At 43.5% G+C, this 21,681-nt stretch overlaps 1 protein-coding gene across 6 annotated transcripts in view; it reads left to right on the top strand.

Moving 5' to 3' along the window:
• KIAA0319 (KIAA0319 ortholog) overlaps nt 1–21,681 on the top strand; it is a 63,215-nt gene that overhangs the window by 12,572 nt on the left and 28,962 nt on the right. For 5 of the 6 annotated variants that reach the window (XR_012041067.1, XM_072853381.1, XM_072853380.1 and 2 more), the window contains exons 2-4: nt 3,630–3,791; nt 12,008–12,780; nt 21,259–21,442. Coding sequence is in view for 5 of the 6 variants with exons in the window: in XM_072853381.1 (XP_072709482.1) it covers nt 3,743–3,791; nt 12,008–12,780; nt 21,259–21,442 (1,006 nt within the window). In the remaining variant the exon portion in view is untranslated. The remainder of the gene's footprint in view (nt 1–3,629; nt 3,792–12,007; nt 12,781–21,258; nt 21,443–21,681) is intronic. The other variant, XM_072853384.1, reaches the window with a different exon arrangement.

Genomic DNA, 21,681 nt, shown 5'->3' with positions numbered 1-21,681 from the left:
AGTGAAGCCATGTTGACTGTCACCAATCACCTCCTTATTTTCCATGTGCCTTAGCATAGTGTCCAGGAGGATCTGCTCCATGATTTTGCCAGGCACAGAGGTGAGACTGACCGGCCTGTAGTTCCCCAGGTCTTCCTTTTTTCCCTTTTTAAAAATGGGATTATGTTTCCCCTTTTCCAGACTTCTCAAATATGATGAATAGTGGCTTAGCAACTTCATCTGCCAGTTCCCTCAGGACCCACGGATGCATCTCATCAGGTCCCATGGACTTGTGCACCTTCAGGTTTCTTAGATGGTCTCGAACCTGATCTTCACCTACAGTGGGTGGGTCTTCATTCTCCCAGTCCCTACCTTTGCCTTCTGTGACTTGGGCAGTGTGGCTTGAGCACTTGCCGGTGAAGACTGAGGCAAAAAAGTCATTGAATACTTCAGCCTTCTCCATATCCCAGGTAACCAGGTCTCCTGCTTCCTTCTGGAGAGGGCCCACATTTTCCCTAGTCTTCCTTTTATCACCAGTGTACCTATAGAATCTGTTCTTGTTGACCTTTATGTCCCTGGCCAGATCTAATTCGATCAGGGCTTTAGCTTTCCTAACCTGATCCCTGGCTGCTCAGACAATTTTCCTGTATTCCTCCCAGGCCACCTGTCTTTGCTTCCACCCTCTGTAGGCTTCCTTTTTGTGTCTGAGTTTGGACAGGAGCTCCTTGTTCATCCATGCAGGCCTCCTGGCATTTTTGCCTGACTTCCTCTTTGTTGGGATGCATGGCTCCTGAGCTTGGAGGAAGTGATCCTTGAATATTAACCAGCTTTCTTGGGCCTCTCTTCCCTCCAGGACTTTATCCCATGGTAATCTACCAGGCAGATCCCCGAAGAGGCCAAAGTCTGCTCTCCTGAAGTCCAGGGTCGTGAGCTTGCTGTGTGCCCTTGGTGCCCTAAGGATCTTGAACTCCACCATTTCATGGTCACTGCAGCCAAGGCTGCCCTTGAGCTTCACATTCCCCACCAGCCCCTCCTTGTTGGTGAGAACAAGGTCCAACATAGTACCTCTCCTCGTTGGCTCCTCTGTCACTTGGAGAAGGAAGTTATCAATGCATTCCAGGAACCTCCTGGATTGTTTATGCCCTGCTGTGTTGTCCCTCCAACAGATATCAGGGTGGTTGAAGTCCACCATGAGGACCAGGGCTTGTGAAAATGAGGCTGCTCCTGTCTGTCTATAGAGGCCCTCATCAGCTCAGTCTTCCTGGTCAGGTGGCCTGTAGCAGACGCCCAGTATAATGTCACCTGTCCCTGCCCTCCCATTAATCCTGACCCATAAGCTTTTGGTTGGCTCCTCATCCATCCCCAGGCGGAACTCCAGCTGGTCATTGACATAGCAGGTGACACCCCCTCCTCATCTCCCCTGCCTGTCCTTCCTGAAGAACCTGTATCCTTCCATTCCAACACTCCAGTAATAGGAGTCATCCCACCACATCTCTGTGATGCCAATAAGATCATAGCCCTGCAGGTGTGTGCATGTCTCTTACTCCTCTTGTTTATTCCCCATGCTATGTGCATTTGCATAGAGGCATTTAAGTTGGGCCCCTGATGAAGCTGACTTACTGGCTGGAATTCCTTTGTGCTGCTCCTCAGGTGCTTTTGTTGATGTTGGATAGAACAAAGGTCACAAAAGTCAAGTTATATTTTAAATCAAGTATCAGGCTTTTGGAAAGTTAGTAATTGTCTTTCCTGGTTTTGCAGGGAGCTTGCCGAAAGCCTTATCTTTTTGTACTTGGGACTTGTTTTTAAATCTATTTTCTTTTTTTTTTTTTCTTGCTTTAGTGATGTTCTGTGGTCATTCTGCTTATGTCTTGAGCAGAATTAGTGTTTGTACCACAGACTTGAGTTGTCAGAGTCCAGTACTCTCTGACCAGGTTCTTTTAGATATTCCACGTGTGGAGGGTGTAATGTTTAATATCAGATTTACTTATTTGGAGATACTTGATGTGACACGGGAATTTCTGGTTTAGAGGAGAAATACAAAATATATGAAATCACAATGCAAATATACATTACGCTTGGCAAAATATAGCAATGGCAATGTACAGGTCAATCGCAATGCCAATGTGATTCCCATTACTGGTCTCTATAATAAGCTCACCGTCGCAACACTGGGTATCCTCCGTCACTGGGAGGGAATCTGTGGGTTGAAGCCAGCTCAAGCCCATTGTTCTCTTCAAAATTCTTTTGCTAGTTGTTCATTTTTTATACTCTGTATTGGGCTGAGCCACATATTCACTTCTCCCATGCTGGTCTGGCTGGCTCAGGGAGACATTCACACTCTTTAATGAACTAAATGGGAGAAACATTTACACCATCAGTTGAGCCACTCAACTGTTGATAGGTGTTTAAAAACACCTATCACCTAAAATAACCTCTGGTCCCCTTTGTGTTGCGATAAATAGGCAGCTTGCTTTGCAAAAGCTGTGGTCAGTCATACCCTACCTTATTCCCTGAGCTCCCTGGGCACATTGCCCTTGCCCATCTCCTCCGAGCTTTCTTCCATTGTAGGGGTTTATTGGTCAGTCACAAAAGTACAAGTTGCAGACTGCGGTCCAGTTGCTCCTGTGCTTTACAGACATGCCATCTATAAAAGATCCTCTTTCAGAGAGCAGAAGTCTAGCTGCTGAGCTGTTAGGGTTTCTACTCTAGTTCAGTCAGCCTTAGCAAGAGTAGCATGTCTAAGTAACTTCCTTCTTCCCTTTGCAAGGGAAAAAAGCAAGATGGTCCTTCATCATATAAAATTATGTGTGGTAAGGAACCTGCCAGTTTGCAGCATTTCTATCATATGTAGATATAGGCAGCTGAAATATGAAAGTCATTACCTGTACCAAGTCACGTAATGAATGTCAAAGGGAATTGACTGGGATACTCTGCCTTAAGAAAGGCTGTTCTCCAAAAAAAGCACTGCCTGTATTTTCATTTACAGAAGTGTTTTTTGGTCAAGCATCTACTTAGGATCCTTTATGTGGGGGAAGTTGTGAGTTTGGCTAAACTAACTTTTTTCCTTGCGTGAGTAATGTTGCTTTGAACTATTTGTCCCTTAGTAGACCTATTTGTTAATTAGGCTGCCTTATTTGGAGAATTAGTGTCCTGGCAAGGAATGTCTCCCTAGAAATTCTGGAGAAGTGTCTGCTTTCATTACCTTGATAGCTGGGAGAAAATAGCTTGAGGGCTGCCTCAAGAGCAGACTTAACACTGCAGGGATTTTAGCACGGATGATACTGGCTGTGATTCCTCAGTAAAGGGTACCTGATAGTTTCTGTTTAAAGTCAGAGCAAAACCAGGGTCTGGATAACTGCAGATAGAATATTTGTGGGTTTTGAGGTACAGGAGCCCAAGCATGCAAATCTTTCTGGGACATTTCTGCATCTTGAGAGAATGAGATTTCCAGGTATGTAAATTGTTCTGTATCTTCAGCTTGCCTGATCTACTATGTCATCCATCAAGAACTCACGAAGTAATGATAAAGTCTGCATCTAACCTGTCTATTGGTTTTTATTATTCCTATTAATATAATTCCTCACGAATAGGAATTACATTCTAATTAATGCTCACATCTGACCTATTTCTTCCTGTGCTGTCCGTTGCAGTGCTTCATGACCACAGCAGGGTACTAAACAACATTAGAGGAAACCGACGTTAAGACATACAATTTCCACGCAGCTGGTTGGAAAAGCAGTTGTCACTGCCTTCCTGGTGCAGCATGGCATTTGGACTTGGTGTTCTCTGCCTGTTACTATGGGCAATAACAGGTATGAGTTTACTTCTCGTGTGTCTGAGTCACACAAAATGAGTGAAGCAAATGCTCCCGGAGTGTGTATGCAGGTGTGAATGAAATATATGGGTAAGGCAAGAGCTGGGAAATCTTGTGACTCCCTCAGTGGAAAAAGTTGTTGTAAGGTACAGCTTCATAAGTGGCAGTTGATTGCAATGGAGGAAGGCAGTTGTGAGTAGGTGTTTGGAGCTAGTTTCAATAGGGCTGTTTCACGGGAGATACATGGGGCAAGAGGAGGTAGTGGGAGAGTTCAAAGAGTTTTCCTTTTTTCTCTTGCAGGGCAGCAATTTAAGAATGATGTATTGCTTATGTTCTAAGCTACCTTTTTTCTTCTGAAGTATCATAGGATGGTTGATTTAAGAGAAGCATAAATGCATTTGTTTACATCTCTCACCTCATCATCCACTCTATAGACATGTATTTCCTTTCAAAGACCACAGCAAAGTCCTGTAAGTGTTTGCATCAGCCACAGAGATAGGTAAATTATTTCCATAATCAGACAGATGAAGAATGATAGTAATTCTTAGTACTGCCTCTGTGTCACAGGGATACAATCTGGTGCAAGCAGTTTTTACGTGACAGCTACAGAACAATATGTGCAAACATGAGGTTTATTTCTTTAAAAGACAGTGTTTGAATTCTGGCTATGGAGATACTGGCAGATTCCTGCCAGTATATTAGCAGGAATTGAGAAAATAATACTCAGTTATCTGGCTTTCATCTCCTGTAGTATAAACAGGATTGGCTGTTTCATGAGGGAGAGCCTTGCTAATGTGCTAAGGCTTAAATTGACTACTGAATTTGGAAATGTTGGATGAGGGGGGATAGGCATTAACTACAGCTGTGCTCATAGTTGGTTTGAAGTAGTCCTCAAGATCACCCTGAGGATCTCGCAGTGCCAAGCTTTTTGAGGAGAACCTGGAGCCAAGGTTTTTGTTGCTGTAGTAAACAATAAGTATGCCTTTTGTAAATAAATAAAATGCTCTCCTATGAGATACTGAATACCTGCTGTAGGGTCCATGCCAGTATCTTTAGAAAAAAAACACAACTTCAATAGAAGGCAATAATGTGCAGTATATACTGAAATTTGGCTGTAGAGAATGTCACAGTTTTATGCTTTTGATAATGCTGTTAATTGTTAGCAGGCTGGAATATCCTCCATGTCCATATAGAAAGTCTTGTTTTCATTCTTTAGTTGCAATTTTGCTATGCTCTCTTAATTTATCTGAGAACAAGACCGTTACACTCAGACTGCTGGCTGTATTCCAAGCCTGTCCCTGTATCTCAGGTACCAGCACACAGTGTTTAGGGGCTAATACATTCTGGTATCACATTATTTTAGTATTAATTATAGTATTTATTTTCATATCGATAATTTGCAGTATTTTCCATCCAATTAATATTAACTCTAACTAAACTGGAAGGTACTTGCTGATTTCCAGGATATGTTCGCTGAAATACATCAGTGGATGCTCGCCTTTTTTAAGTCAAAAGGACTTCTTTTTTGTGCAAGCTTTAAGGTGAATTGACTCAGGCTCAGGAATTTGCTAGATGTTAATTCTGCAGTTTTTCTGTGCACATGAGCTTACTTTTTCTATTAAAAAAAATTTTCTTACCACTTGTTTTAACTTAAGATAATGAGAAGGCTGACTTAATATAAGAACGGCTTGACGTTGCATCGTTGAGATAATAGAGAAACAGGCTCAGTAATGAATGTCTTCAGAAGTATATTGAAGAATATGCTCTGGTTTGTCAAAAGAAATGGAGGTGGGCTACTCTCTCCTGTTTAGATGACATTTATTTGGGTTTTTTTTCTATTTTGTGCATGATGGCTTTTGGCTAATAGTGTTTGACTGCTTTTCATGAACGTGATGGGTTGACCTTGGCTGGCCACCAGATGCCCAGCAAGTTGCGCTCTCACTTCCCCTTCTCAACAAGATGGGAGAGAAAAATACGATTAAAAGCTCACGGGCTGAGATCAGGACAGGGAGATCACGTACCAATTACAGTCAAGAGCAAACCAGACTTGACATAGGGAAGTTAATTTAATTTATTGCCAATTAATTAGAGTAGGATAACGAGAAGTAAGGACAAATCTAAAAACACCTTCCCCCCACCTCTCCCTTCTTCCCAGGCTCAACTTCACTCCAAACTCTTCTAACTCCTTCCCCCGAGAGGCTTAGGGGGATGGGGAATGAGGGTTGTAATCAGTTCGTAATGCTTTGTCTCTGCCACTCTTTCCTTCTCACACTCTTCTGCCTGCTCCAGCGTGGGGTCTCTCCCACAAGATACAGTCCTTCACAAACTTCTCCAACGTGGGTCCTTCCCATGGGCTGCAGTTCTTCAAGAACTGCTCCAGCATGGGTCCTTTCCACGGGGTGCAGTCCTTCAGGAACGGACCACTCCAGCATGGGTCCCCCGCAGGGTCACAGGTCCTGCCAGAAAACCTGCTTGTGCATGGCCTTCTCTCCACGGGGCTGCAGTTCCTGCCAGGAGGCTGCTGCAGTGTGGGCTCTCCATGGGGTCACAGCTTCCTTCAGGGCTCGTCCACCTGCTCCAGTGTGGGGTCCTCCATGGGCTGTAGGGTGGATATCTGCTCCACCGTGGACCTCTGTGGACTGCAGGAGGACAACCTGCTTTACCATGGTCTTCACCATGGGCTTGCAGGGGAATCTCTGCTCTGATGCCTGGAGCGCCTCCTCCCCCTCCTTCTTCACTCACCTTGGTGTATGCAGAGTTGTTTCTCTCACATATTCTCACTCCTCTCTCCTGGCTGCTGCTGTTGCGCAGTGTTTTTTACCCCTTTTTGAATATGCTATCACAGAGGTGCTACCAACGTTGCCGATTGGCTCAGACTTGGCCAGCAGTGGGTTCTTCTTGGAGCTGGCTCTGTCTGACATGGGGGCAGCTTTTGGTGTCTTCTCACAGAAGCCACCCCTGCAGTACATTTCCCTCCACCCCCCGACTACCAAAACCCTGCCACATAAACCCAATACAATGAAAAACAAAGCTAGAATGGTAGGCAGATCACCTAATGGATACAGATATCTACCACTGACTAATGTTTGTGCCTCTCAGGAGGCTTCAGCTGGATGTGTTGGTAGGTAGTGTATACCATGTATACCATGTACCATGCCTCTGTCACTCAGCATCTCATGCAATTTGGATGATTGACTTCCCAAACCTGTGGATGCAGCTCCTAGTTTCTCCACATAGGCATTCCTTATAATGCCAGTCTAATTTCACTGGCTTATATCCGTTCATTGGTGAAATCAGCTTATATTGAAATAGATTTCAATTATTCTGGCCGTTAATAAAAAAGTTTTTATGTTAATGCATCTAAAAATGACTTTTTTTTCCTATGAGAGATAGAAGACATTACTTTACTTTCCACCACAGAAACAACAGTTTACTTTGCATCTGGGAATCCAACACCTTGGAATCAGTTCAGTCCAGCTCTCATCTTGAGCAGGCATATTCTAATCTGGCATGTGAGGCACGCCTTGCAAATACTGCTATTGAAATGCGTTTCTGCAAATATAATAGCGTTCTCATGGCTGACTCTCAGTTTTCTCATACTGTGTGTTCATATTGTGGTGCTTTGTTCTGAGATTAGCCACTCCAACAAAAATGCAAAGATGGATTGGCAGGTAATTGCAGTCACAGGTGCTGTGCAATCTAGTCTTCTGTTTTTAACTCCATGCAGCTCAGACATAGATTACATGACCTCCCAGAGTCTGTCAGACATCACCAGTATCCTTTTCTTTAATCTAGGGGAGGTTGTTTCTAAATACATTACGCACCATCAGTTTTCAACACATTTCACTACTGCTGTTCTTGGACTTTGAAGAATAAGATGAATACCCTTTTCTTCCCATGTATTTAGTGCATGAAACACAGGCCAGGAGTGTCAAAGGACACTTTAAGACATAGGTATGCCTTTGAAATGACAGTGGAACCACTAGCCTGGGGTCGCAGTGCATTCTTTGTTATTTATACTGCCATGGCTAGATGTTCTAGTAAGGTGTTCTGGTTCACACAGGTCTCTCCAGAGAGACAAGATGTTGTAGTGTCTGATTATGACCTCTGAGATTATAGTGAGTTATGCAGTATGACAGGTTAGTTCATATTGTCCATGTCTCTGTTGGCAGTGGTCTGTTGTTTCCTTGTGGAGGGATGTAGTGGCTACACCTATGCATGTACCCTTCTAGTCTCCAACTGCAAATATCCAGATTCATTGATGGGACAGACGAGCCATCTGTTGAGTAATTCAGTGTGCGTAGGTGCTCATGTGTAAATTAAGGGGAGAATGGGCTGTGGGTTGGATGAATCGTTTTGTCAGGCCAGATCTGGTCTGTGGTTTGGGCACATGTGGATTGTGAGCGTATCCACAGCCTGGTAAAAAAAAAAAAGGGGGGGCGGGGGGGGAGAAGTGTTCTTTAGGTGTGGGGTTTTTTTTTTCTTTTTTTTTTCCTCTTTAAATAGCACTTAGTTGATTTATCAGTGACAAATGGGGATGATAGCAATTCATGGAATGAAAATGATACTTGGAGAGGACCATCAGACCCACTGAACTAATTGGGGAGCTTTGACAGATCCTGAACACAAGAAGTTAATGATAAATGTCATGAAGGCTGCTGTAATAGCCACAAAAGCTTTGAGGCTCATTGTTTGTAGATGTAGCTAGAATACTATTGGCTTTAGCTTTGTGTTGAGGATTTGCCTTTATGTAACTGAGCATATTTTTGTCTATTTGTTCTCCTCCTCCTCCTCCCCTTGCAGTGCTTAATCTGCAGTCAGGATCCTCACTGAGGCCCAAAAAAGCACTTTGGCATCCTGGATGTATCCCTGTTTAAAGACCTGTGAGTTTTCAGGGAAAGGCAGGGGAAACACAACATAACCTAAAAGCAGCCTGTAGAAAAAGAGTGAAAACACATTTATAGTGTACAGAGAGGTTAGCTGTTGCTAGAGGAACTGATGCTGTGACATTGCAGATGTTGATGAAGTTCTCAGTAATACAGCTTTTCTGGTTTCCAGGACAGTACTTTCTATAGGCCATTACTAAAGCTGCTGGAGTATAAGACTTTTTCAGCATTTATGATATAAAGTGTGCTTTTTAGGGGTTTATAACTCTGCTGTGGAAATAAGCTCTAGCTTGAAAATTGGAGTTCAAGTTCTCCTCTTAGGTGACTGCAATTAAAAAAAAAGAAGTTATTTTTATTTTGCTTCCAGAACCTTATCAAATTTGTTTCAACATGTTGTTATGGTAGGAAAAACAAAACTTATTTCTTACTTATACAGCATCTTTCCTCTCAAAATTCACCAAAATTAGGTAAAAGTTACTTGGATAGATAAAAAAAATCATTAACCCTAAAAATAGAATGGAACTAGTTTGTTGCTTAGAGAGAGTGAAGGGAGCAGATGTCAAGAAAGCAGACAGTCCTACTCTTCCTACAGGAAGCTGCTGTAGGACCTTCCATGCTCACGTAGTTCAGAGGCTTTCAGGCTGTGAGAATAGTGTGCCACCTGAGCTCTTGGTGCTGTGCTGCCAGCAAGAAGGTAATGGGAGGTGATTCTGGTCAAATGTGACTTTTCTTGGTGCAAGGTCTGAATCTGAGCTCTTCTGCTCTTCTGCTTTTTCCATTCCTAACTGGGATGAAAACAAGGCCTTCTGACATTTGAGAAAGGAGGTAGCTAAGGTCTGTGGCTAGGATGCATGCTTAGTAGATGTAGGTTTGAAGTCATGCATTATCTTAGGAATTTGCTGGACTTGTTTCTCTCTATGACTAATGAAACACCATTAATTTTGTGTGAGGTTGACTGCAGTGTGATAGCTGATGTATGAAACTGAAAGTGGCAGAGTGAGATTTGAAGCTTTGTTTGACATCAGGCTGAGTAAGGACTTGAAGTCTGGCCTCAGGTTAGAGCTTTGGATTATTCCAATTGTGTAAGTCTGTCTCTAAGACAAGAATTGTTGGTCATTCTTGTCTGACCAAATAAATAATGAAACTTCCAAATTTCTTGTAACAGGTTGGTCACTTTCTCCTTCAGGTAAAGAAGGGAAGGGGGATGAAAACAGCCCTCAAAGGAGTTTTTTGACCCACCTTAATAGTGCTGTTCCTAAAGTATTAATTGTAATGAGTTGTTGCCAACCTAATACTGCACATTCACACAGAGTCATGTTTCTGTTTTACTTTATTAAAGGCCTGTTTCTCATCTCCCTGCTGACTTACAGGGTTACCTAAATTGATATGGGTTGAAAAAGGACAGAATGGTTAAATGGGCTGCCTGACTCCTATACTTCATTTTAACCCAGAGCTGTGCTGGGTGTCCTGTCCTAAGTTGCACAGACAAAGTAAAGACTTGTGATGACAATTCAGAGTCTCTGTCAGGGTCTTATGTTCTTGGAGATGAAAGGGAATGTAGAGGAAATATTTATATGCAGTGTGAAAGAAAAAAAATGCACAAATCCTGAGCATCTCCTGGATACAGATAAAGATATTTCATGTCTGGGCTATGTTGGAACAGGTTAGGTTGTTTTAAATTCATGTTCCCCTGCATAGATTTTTCACTGAAAGTGTAAAGTGAAAGAGTAAACAGCATCCCAGCTCTGTGTGAAGGAGTAACTGTAGTCAGAAAAATGGTAGTTGAAGCTGTTTATCCTTTTTGTCAGCTTCCTATTCAGCTATACGTATTTGCAAGTCATTGATCTTTTTTAAAATTTGATTTTGTTTCATGTTTTTCCTTAGCCCAAATAGCAAGCTCTGCAAAACCGTCATAAAGTCTTGTCCTCTCTATCCCTCAGCGTGTGGTGCAATTTTTTTTTGTTTTGGGTTTTTGCATTGAACTTAACCTACTTTGCAATCTGTACATTCATCCCAGGCAACATGATGCCCCACAAGTATTTCAGTAGCTGTATTCGGATCATGTATTGTGAAGGAGTGTACTGCAGTTCAGCCAGAAGGTGTGGTGAGAACTGTAGTGCAGTGTTGAACACACTGCATGAATAGGAGAATCTCTGCATCTCCAAGGCTCTAGGTCATGGTCAGACGTAACCCCTATTGCTGGCCTATTCCTACTCCTTGATTTTCATTTTTCCTGCCCATCAGCTCAACAGATTTCAGCTGGAATCCACTAGTCAAGCTGCCTTTTTCTTTTTCTCCTGCCATATACTATTGTGAATAATGAGGTTTCTGCTGCTAGAGCTCAACTGTTAATGACGTGCAAAGCAGGCAGAGTCAACTTTGTCTTCCATTACTGTGTTAGCTCTACAGTGGTGACATCTTGTTTTCATTAGTTGAGTTAGCAAGTCTAGTTGAAAACTGTGTTATGAAGAATGTCCTGGTTTTACTCAACTGTTTTTTGAAGCATGAACAGATTTTTCAAGTTGCGTTTTGGATAGAGGAATTCTGAAGGGCAGTTATAACCAGGAAAAAAACACCTAGAAAAGAAGTTAAAAATTGACTGAGATAAACAGTATGTTGATTCATGCTTGATTTGAACCCTTCACACTCAGTCTGTGATGTGCTATGAAAATAATTCTGATTTCATACTAAAAGATTACAACTTCACTGCAAAGGAAGGAAGGATGCTCCCTACTGGAGCAAGCTCCTGGGATTCACCTGAACTAGTGGGTAAAGCAGCAAAAGTTTGAGAATTTGATCCAGCTTTTATATTAAGCCCAGCAATTATGTTGGTGTGAGGGACTCGTCATGAAGTTCAAGTGAGATGGCAAATGTTTCTCCTATGTAGATTTTTGTTGCCTTCTCCCTCAGATGAAACAATGACATGTTACAGCATCTTATTTGAGTTTTGTTTTAAAACATGTTTTGCTCACTATGCTATGGGGCTAATGGACGTACCCCATGATTTTTTTTTGTGTTCCCTGCTCTGTTCCTGTTTTTAAGTATTGGCAACTCACTTTCATCTCTATGTATTTGTATTTGTAGCAAGGGTACTTCGCAAAACATATCAAGAACCCTGCACTGAAAAATCCTCCAATGTAAAAATACCACTGCAAGGGGACATACTGAAAAAAAAGTAGTGGTGACATTAGTGAAAGGAAATTAGCTTATTTAAGCAGGGTACCACCTGTCTTTATCTTGTCTCCTGTGATAAGCCATTTTTGGTCACAGTAAACTATATTATGGCTTGGTTGTAGTGTTGTGCCTTATGTTGGTGGTGTTGTTTCAGGTTCCAGTTGTGAGCAGTGCAGAGAAGGAGCCACGTACTCGGGTGCAGTAATATCTCCCAACTTAGAAACGACTAAAATTATGCGAGTTCCTCATGCTATGTCAGTGTCTGACTGCATCGCAGCATGTTGTGACTTCCCTGGTTGTGACTTGTCCTGGATGTTTGAACGACGCTGTTACATTGTGAACTGCCAACACAAAGAGAATTGTGAACCTAAAAAAATTGAAACTGTGAAGTCCTATCTTACTTTTGTGCTGAGGCCTTCTCAGAGGCCAGCCTCGCTGCTAGGATTTGGGCAAGTGATCCCAAGCATGGTCCACTCTGTGGGACTCCAGAATGAACCATCTGAGGAAGTGAGTAGCCTGAAGGAGCTGTCTCTGCTTGGCAAAGATCCCAGCCTTGAGGAGATACCTGAATACACTGATGATTATAAAGAGTTGGAGCAGGACCCCTTTCAGGTGAACATCAAACATGAGCAGAAGGAGAGCACGGATTATGCTGACTGGGGCCTGATGGTGGCAGGTGAAAACGGCTTCAACTCTTCCGTGGGTGATGATGGAGATAACCACGAAGACTTTGCTGAAAAGAAAGGGGAGGCTGGGAAGGTGGAAAGACTTCTGAATAAAAACAGCTCTGAACTGAACTCTGTCACTGAACACTCCATACAGGGGTTGTCATCTCTCCCAGAGATCACACCATTCCCCAGGAGGACACTTGAAAGTGAAGCAGCTGTTCAACTTCTTGCACAACCTGATGATGCTTTGCAAAAAGAGGTATGTTTGCCCCTCAGGAAGCAGGCAGAGTATGGTGAGGCCACTTTGCAATTGTTTTGTTTTCCAAATCAAACTAGATTATTGCTTTGTAATGTAACCCTAACACTCAAATGACTTACAGTCCTGTTACAGTGTAGAAGAGGCTGAAGGGGAGAGGATTGTCTAAAGAGGCAGATGAATCACCAAAGGACTCTTTTCTATCAGATGATAAGGAGCAGAGCTGCTTTTGGGACACTGTGAGGTTTCCTTGGAAGTGTACAGATGAGTGGGCTTGGAGCTGTTGTAATAGTGTTACAGTATTCTTCCCTTCTGACCCTTGGTGACTCATTAGAAGTTAGCTGAGCAATACTAGTGGACCCTCTAGTATCCAAAGGCCAAGACTGGTAAACATAAGTGCCTTCATCAATAAAATCAAGCTTGTTTTATGGGTTTCATGTTACTAATTCATAGTGGTGTTACAGATGTAATGGTGCTGAGTAAATACCTTTTATAATGCTTTTAAAACATATGAGAGAGGCAAGGTACATAAGGAGGGACAGTGGTAGTTTTGGACCATGATATACAGCAGGATAAAGTGGATAAGGTGTTTTTGTTCTCAGAATCCTTTTCTTGAGTCTGGCAATAACAAAAATAAGTTAAATGCTTAAAACCTAATTTAGATACTTAAGTAAGATGCACCTGTTCTCTGTTTATGCCAACCATTTTGATAAGTTGGGACTGAAGGGGCTCTGGTTCCTTAAGAACAGGGTGGGATCAGTTGGAAAGTTGGAACAGGCTGTAAAGGCAACATTTACTGGGTTTGACATGCACCCCTGCTAGAGGGAAGAGGAAATTAAGCAATGTTAGCTGGATTGCTCTAAATTCCACCAGATTTTGTAACCAGCAACTACCTATCTCTTGCTGTAAAAATCATAAGTTATTGCCTTTACTGTAGGGAAGAAAAATACATGTAAATAAGAAAGTTGCATGAAATCTGTGACAACTGAAGTTCTTGGAGGGGATGACTGAAATGGCAAAAGTATGTGTGGAGAACAGCAAGTCTTAAGATACAGTCTAACTTGGATACCATTGCAGTCTAGAGGTGTGGTAGTTTCTGGGCTCTGCTTTGAGATCTTCTAGATATTCTGAGAATTTCTGGGATTCTTGGGGGGCCTCTGAGGGTGCTGTGAGGAACAAGAGTGGTTGCTGCAGCTGGGAGAGGACAGCTAGCAGAGGCTGGGACCTCTAGCAGCTTCTCACAAGCTCTGTCAGCTGTTCTTGATCAAAGGGTGCTTTGGGCTTTTGCCCTAGCTGGCTCATGATCATGGAGGGTGACACACCCTTTCAGCAGGTGCTAGGGGGAGACCTAGGAGCTCTCCCTAGAGATGGCAGTGAGCTAGTCAAGAGTTTATGTGGGTCGGGGCTGGCAGGCCAGCTGTTGTGAGCAGCATTAGGGTGCATGTCTGCCACAGACTGCCTGGTCAGGAAGAAGTAGATGAAGCCTTCAGGCAGCTGGGAGGAGCCTCATATTCACAGCCCCTCATCCTCATGGGGATCTAAGCCACCCCAATACCTACTGGGAGGGCAAGAGAGCAGGGCACAAGCAGTGCAGGAGGTTTCTGGCATGCGTTGATGATAACTTCAAGAAGTTGTCAGAGGTGATTGTGGAACTGACAAGGAGAGAGGCTCTGCCAGACCTCACCCCTGCAGGCAAGGAGGGCTTGGTCAGGGATGTGGCCAGAGGTAGTGAAGTTCAGGCTCGTGAGAGGGGCAGGAATATGTCAAAAAGCAGGGTCACAGCCATGGGCTTCAGGGGAGGAGCCTTTGGCCTGTTGTGGGATCTGCTTGGACGAATCCCAAGGGAGACTGTCCTGGAGATAAGTGGGGACCATAAGAGCAGGTTGCTTTTGAAGGATCACCTCCTCCAGGCTTAAGATAGCCTGTGACTTTTATGATTGACCAAGATTGTCTGGAATGTGGTGGCATGAGTGAGAAGAGATTAGAACTTGTCTCCATGTCTATGGAAGAACATTTGTAACAGATAAAGTGCTGTTGCAAGTTGAAAAGTGGGTACTGCTTCTGCAAGCAGAGTTGACAACAGAAGACTTGTTTTAAAAAGTATCTACCATGCAGACCATGAAATGAGCATAAATTAACATGGGAGTTTAGGTGAGAGGGGTAGATACTACTTGTTTTTTCTATTAGTATGCAAAAAGTAGGTATAAATGTACACATGAAAAGTATGATACCAAAGTATACTGTCCCTGCTGATAAAACTTGAAGTGATGTTCTGTCATGCATTAGAGTTGCAGTTAGTTCTAACAAAGGGTGATAGCTGAGCTGTTCTTACAAAGTTAAAATTAAGGAAACCCAACCACTGCTGTACTAAGCTCATCTCCCATTTTTCCTTCCATCTACTAGGGGAAACTAACAAGCACCTTCTAGTTACTGCCTGTGCCGTGTGCTGGAAATTAAGCCATGGAAACAACCTGCAGTAGCTCTATGCACCACCATGTTTGTGCACTTTGGGTGTGCAGTAAGACTTGAAGCTTGCCTCCATTGTATTTTCCTGGCAAATAGAAGCCACATTAGCACTGTGCTAAGCTTTAGCCAATTGTCAGGATCTCTGCTGACTGAACTGCTTATGACTTGTGACTTAGAGAAGCTATACAACCTTGACTTGACCTAAAGTGTGTGGCAAACAGAGCTGAGCAAATCCGTTCCCCATCTCTAAGGGATCATGTGAATACAGCTTTATGAAAGTTGAGGTTTCACACCTTGCAGTGGTAACGATGTATATGGCCAAGCCTACTTTGTAAATCTCTACTTTGATTTTGCCACCCCAGCCAGATTAGAAAGATTTTGCTTTCTGTTTATGCACTGCCTGTGTAGATGGGAGTTTATTGTAAAGTGAAATGGAGAGAAACCTCTTTCTCACTGGGACATGGAGGAGGCATTCCTGTGTGGTCTTTACATTATGCTAACATTATGCTAGCACAGCTATTGAAATTCCCGTGGAAATGCTGAGGAATGAGCTTGCTTCTTTCAGTGCAGAAGGGACAAAGCTCCAAAACTGGGTCAGTCTTTAGCCCCAGCTGGTAGTGATGTTGAAGAGGTGATAAGACAACTGTAGGTAGAAGGTAATCTGGCAGTGCTCTTTTAGCAGAGCTGTAGAGGGTTGATGGCATAGCATTGAAAGCCGTTCATGAAATGTATTGTGAAATGACTCTAAAGGCTCTCTATTAATGTAGAGAAAGGTTAAGCATCAGGAGAAGCAGAAGGTTTTGAGAAGCTGCCAAAGCCTGTGCAGCCTTGTTTCCCAAGTGGGAATCCTTTGAATTTAGACATCCAAAGAAAAATGAAGATGATGAGTGGTTTTGGCAAACACCTTTCCCTGGCCTTCCCCAGGTTCAACTTCAGTCCAGACGCATGTCCTCTCCCCTTCCTAGTCTCCACTCCCCTTCTTTTCACTGTGCATTTTGCTCAGTCCCTTTGGTGAGGTGACAGGTGGCACAGGAGGTTGGGGTCAGTGCATGGCAGTTTCCTTTTCACCACTTGTTCCTTCTTTCTCTTTTCTGCCACTGTTCCTTCTTTCTTACTTGTTTCTTCTGTGCTGGTGTGGGCTTCTCTGTAGGCCTCAGTCCCCTGGGAGGTGGCATGAACTGCCACCTTCCAAGAGGGTGTCTCCAGCCCTGTGCCCAATAATGTCCCCTTCCACATGTTCCCTCTCATGTCTCCTGTTGTGCATCCCCCCTACCTCCTCCTGTGTCCCCTGCCCCCAGTGGCTATTGCCCTTTCTTAACTATGTCTGAGTAGTTGCAGTGTTGGCGCATTGTGGCTTGTTTCCATCCATTGTCAAATGGTCTGGGACCACAGGGGTGACCCCTGCAGCCAGTCCCCTGCCATCCAAACCCTGTCGGTTATGCCTAACACAAAATTCCGGCTTGGCTTCCAGTTTTTCTGGTTGGGGAACTGCACTCGTGACTCTAGTGAAAAAGATGCTGCCTATGATAAATTCTGGTGACAGGATTTCCTTCTTATGTGTCTCTTTCTCCAGCAAGCAGACATTTTAATCAAATCTCATATGAATTGTTCAGGTACATATTTGTGTTTCCTTCTGAAAAAATGTTTCTTGGAAACCAAATTTTGTTATTAAGGAAATCTTAAGTTTTTATACTGGATTAAAAATGCCAAGATGTCTCCAAATAGTTTTCTCACTGGTATATAATCCAGACTACCTCTCAAACTGCAATCTGTTTATATAGGTTATGAAAATGTGAAGGTCTTAAAACCATTATTGCTAATAACTTTAATTAAATGCCCTCTGTTTATTGCGTGTTATACAATATTTTCCTATCCTCCACTTAATTCTGCCATAGAAATTCTATAGCTCTGTTCCTAGGTCCATGCCAAGGCGCTCCCTTCTACAGCTTCCAGACAAAGCTGTTTTGACAAGTAAGACAGAGCAGGGTGGCAAAAATGCGGTTCCCTCCCTTCACAGTAGTCAGCAGGATGCAGTGTACTCAGGTGCTGTGTTCTTTGAGCAAGGACCTGGAGACAGATTTTAAACTGTGAGACCAACCAAACACAGGCCTCTCGAGTCTGTGCCCCAGGAGCATCCTTGTTATAAATGCAGTCAGGTGTAGGAGGTTTCTGTATGTGACTTGGGATAGAGCATAAGGGGTTTGTCAGTTAACTGAGTAACCTGGCTTTTGGGTTTACATCAGAGTTCAGAGTGATCTTATGGACTGTCACCCTCTAGCAGCTCAATAACATGAATACATTTAGAAATCTGTACTGAGTAAATGCTGTCAAGCTGCCCAAAACAGAAATCTGCAGTGCTGCCCATCCTTGAAGTGAGATACCTGTGAAGTATTAATTGTCTTTTTAAAAGTTCCAGTTAACTGCTGATCTGTTAAGCAAGGTGAGGTTTTTCAGGTCTTAGTCAGATTCCAGCTACTGCTATGTTGATAATGCAATGTTTCAAACATTTATTCAATAGGTTACGCCTGACTTGATTCTTGAGTTTATTGCATTTGCCGGAATAATGGTGCAGTCAAAATGCATAAAGCTCCACCTAAGAAAGTTTAAGATGGCTGACAAAATATATGTGATGAAGAGCCTTTTAATGTCTGATTGGTATGCCTTCAGAATTGATATTTAAGAGTTAGAATGAAGTGGAATATCAGAGATGTTAATGTCTTATTTTGGCTTAGTTTCAGTTTTGAGGCCCACGAATGCTGAACAGTCCTGTTTGGTTAAAAAATGCATTGACTTGATCCCTAGGGGATTTATAAGACCCCTGAAAGATGTTTTGATATTTAGTTTTACCTGTCAAAAAAGTTTATTTCTTTCTTGAATTCTGCACGTCTTGTCATACAGTATGATGATTTGCTCTTTTGCAGCTTCCCAATGACACAATTAGTAGAGGTCATACTTACTTGAAATCATTAGACAGATAACTGAATGCAGAGAAGGAGGGAGCAGCAGACCACTGAAAGAGCAGAGTTTCACTGCTGACAGAGCTGCCCTCCATAAGCTTTTCCAGATAAATGAGAGCAAATGGTTTTGCAGCTATGTAGTAGTCAAATGTGCAGAGGGACATGGAGGAAACACTGCTGGGGAAGCAGTCATATAAAACACAACAGTACCAGCCCTTGACTCACCAGAGTCCTGATCAGTTGTCTTTAGGAGTACTTGAGGAAGATGCTTCCTTGAGGGGGAAAGGTGGGTTGCACAGAGGATCAGGATGGAGCAAGGAAACATGGTTGGGCTTGTCCTTCCCATTCACGGGGAGAAAGAAAGCACCCAATCTGTGGGGTCAGCCAGCAACCAGAAGCAGGGAAGGATCCCCTTTGGCATGATGCTGTTGCTTGCACAGTAACTTTGAGGTTCCCCAGGGAACTGCATGACTATTTTTTTCCTTTTGGATTATGGGGGTGTTCTTGTTTTCTGTTGGAATTCTCAAGAGATTTGCACTCGAGTCATAACCCGAGAACTGAAGGACATGGGCCCTCACAGTTGGTGTGTTTGTTTTGTAACAAGCAGTAGTGGCTGTACAGCTGGGTAAAAGCAAAGGAAAAAACCCACAAAGCCCATATCAACAGAACTGCCTGCCCTACTCACTCCCAGAGTCCTTCTTTTCTTTCATTTTCCTTTCAGTTCCCGGGCTGGAATTTAGGTTAATCTTGCCCTCCACATCTGCTTCAGCATATCTCTTAGTAATAGTTTCTTCCTGAGAGCTCAAATTCTGATACTGCCCCTGCCCCAATTATCTGCTGCCTGGTGACATTCTTAGTTTAAGCTGTCTTTTCAGCTGTGACATCACTTCAGACATGACAGTGCCACAGGGCACCTTTTTTGACTGCAGAGCCTTGCGTAGGCTTGCTGACTGAAGAGATGTTTGGTGCCGTTGCAGAAGAGAGTGTCCCAGGAAAGGTACATTTAAGGTGACTTTGTCCCCATCTGTCCTGCAAAGCCAGGATGGCTGCTTCTCAGCTGATGGATTGGCAAAGGGCCAGGAGAGGAGGAAAGCCAGAGAAAGCTCAGAAAAGTAGATTTCCCTCAAATTTGGAAGGCAAAGAAACACTTTGGTTTGCCAAAGTGTGGTAAAGAAGGTCTTTTTGGAAGATGTGGGATGGAGTGAGTATGTAAAGGAGACCTGTCTGGAGGAAAGACCTTTTGTCAAGGTATGAGGCAGGACGGGCTTGAGGCTCTCCCTGTGCGTGATAACGCTGTCCAGGGAGAGATTCCTGATGAGAGTCTAGGGTTGGCATGCTGAAGGCATTACCTTAAGGGGGCTGCAGTCCCTGATCCTGCTGTCAGTGTCCCAACAGCTCAGAGAGATCTTGTTACTCTCTGCACATTGAGCAGAGCTGGAGGTGTGGCCACAAAGGTGCTTGCATGTCTGTGTTATGGACCCATCTGGAGGTGCAGCTCTTGGTGTGGTCCTTGGCATCCTCACAGGGTAGGCAGCCACAGCCCCTAACACTGCTGTCACTGACCCAGCTGCACAAGCATCTTTTCTCTCTGTCCTTGTTGAAGGCAGAGGTGGAGTTGCAGATGACTTCCATGCTCTCTGTTTCCTTGCAGGCTGGGAGGCAACAGTCCCTGGCATCGCTTTCACATTCCCAGCTGCACAGGGAGCTTTTTGTCCTGTCCACATCCAAGGCAGAGCTGCTCTGATTTCCTAGGGAGGTAACAGACTGCAGAGTGAAAGCGGAGCACCTGAAATAGGAAGAGAAGCTGAGAGCTGGGACTGTTCAGCCTTGAGCAGAGAGGGTTCGGGGGATCTTACCAATGTGTATAAATAACTATGACAGGAGTGAAGAAGATGGAGCCAGGCTCTTTTCAGTGCTGTCCAGTGACAGGACAAGAGGCAATGGATACAAATTGAAATACAAGGAATTCTATTTAAACACTAAAAAACATCTTTTTCTTTTTTCCTGTGAGGGTGGTCAAACACTGGAACAGGTTTTCCAGAGAGGTTGTGGATTCTCTGTCCTTGGAAGTATTCAAAACCTGACTGGACATGGTTCTGAGCAGCCTACTGTAGCTGACCCTGCTTTGAGGAGTGGGGTTGGACTAGGCTATCTCCAGAGGTCCCTTCCCACCTCAGCCATTCTGTGATACAAGTATGCATTTTTCCAACCTTCATAATCCTATTCTTCAATTAATAGATTATGTACAAATAATAGCAGCATGTTATGTCTTCATGTGCCACCCACAGTAACCATAATTGGCAAAATGCTTTTCTCTAGATGTTAGGTCAGAAATAAGTCCTGAGGAGGTAAGGAAAAACTGTTGGCCCATTGAGACTAATGTGTCACAGAAAGGTGATGAGGCCTGAGAGAGAGGGGCAAGGTGATGGGCAAAGCTAACACAGTGCTGAGTTATTCCTGCAAAACTTGCCATGTCCTTTGCTGCAGTTCTGATTTACTAACAGAGTGGGGCAGTGAGAAGAACACTACTGCTTGGTGACTGAAGTAGAGAGATTTAGGGCATTTTATTAGTGACAAGGACATAAGAAGGCATGAGCAAGTTCTGGTCTGAGCAGATGTAGTAAGAGGCAAGGATTCTGTTGTGTTAGTGTGTGTGTACACTAGCTTAGTGTGTGTACAGCACGAAGACATTAATACCACACAGACTTTCTGTCATTGGCTTTTAAAGGTTTATGACTATATTTAGACCTGTCCTACTGTTCTCTATTACTTTGAGAACAGATAGCCTTAGTTGTGTTCCAGGTTACCTCATTTTGAAGACCATAGCCTACACTGTTCCACATCTGAAAACTGGAAAATGATTATATTTCTTACAAAGCCTGATGGAAAAAAAGCAGTCCTCCTTTGATAGGTATTCTGTATATGAATAAAACCTCCTAGTAACATAAATCAGTAGGCTTCACCCTACATGCTATTTAAAAAACAGCATACGTCTAAATCTAGAGATGTGAAAAATGGCTCACTTATGACAACTCTTTCCCTATAATTCATTTTTCAGGCTGCTACGCCTTCCTCTTCTTCAGACAAACTGGATTTCTCCCCAGGTGTGTCAGAGAAAACCCAAACTCCCACAGTGGCCCCAGAGAATGTCACTGAAGGTGGGATCATGCTACTTCCCACTAATACTGTGCCATCTGAGTCCATGGAGCAATTCACACCACCTGCTACTGCTGCTAAAGCAGGTAATGTTTCAACATAGCCGGAGATCTGAGGGGTACCTGCAGGTTGGGCAGTGGGCAGGGATGGCTTTACTACTGTCAGGCTTCCAACCTGTTGTTAGTTATGAGCTCGTTCTTTATCCAAATGTAACATCAGCCCACTTTAAGCCTGTAGACCTACAGTAACACTGCAAACTCCAGACCCCTTAGCCAGTTACTTCTGAGGCAAAACTCTGGCCGAGTCCATCATTAATGGGAAACTA

Source organism: Ciconia boyciana, chromosome 2 (genome assembly GCF_034638445.1).
Source record: "Ciconia boyciana chromosome 2, ASM3463844v1, whole genome shotgun sequence".
NCBI classification, from domain to species: Eukaryota; Metazoa; Chordata; class Aves; order Ciconiiformes; family Ciconiidae; genus Ciconia; species Ciconia boyciana.
Note: the sequence above shows the minus strand (reverse complement) of the source record. Positions and strands in the feature narration are given on the sequence as shown.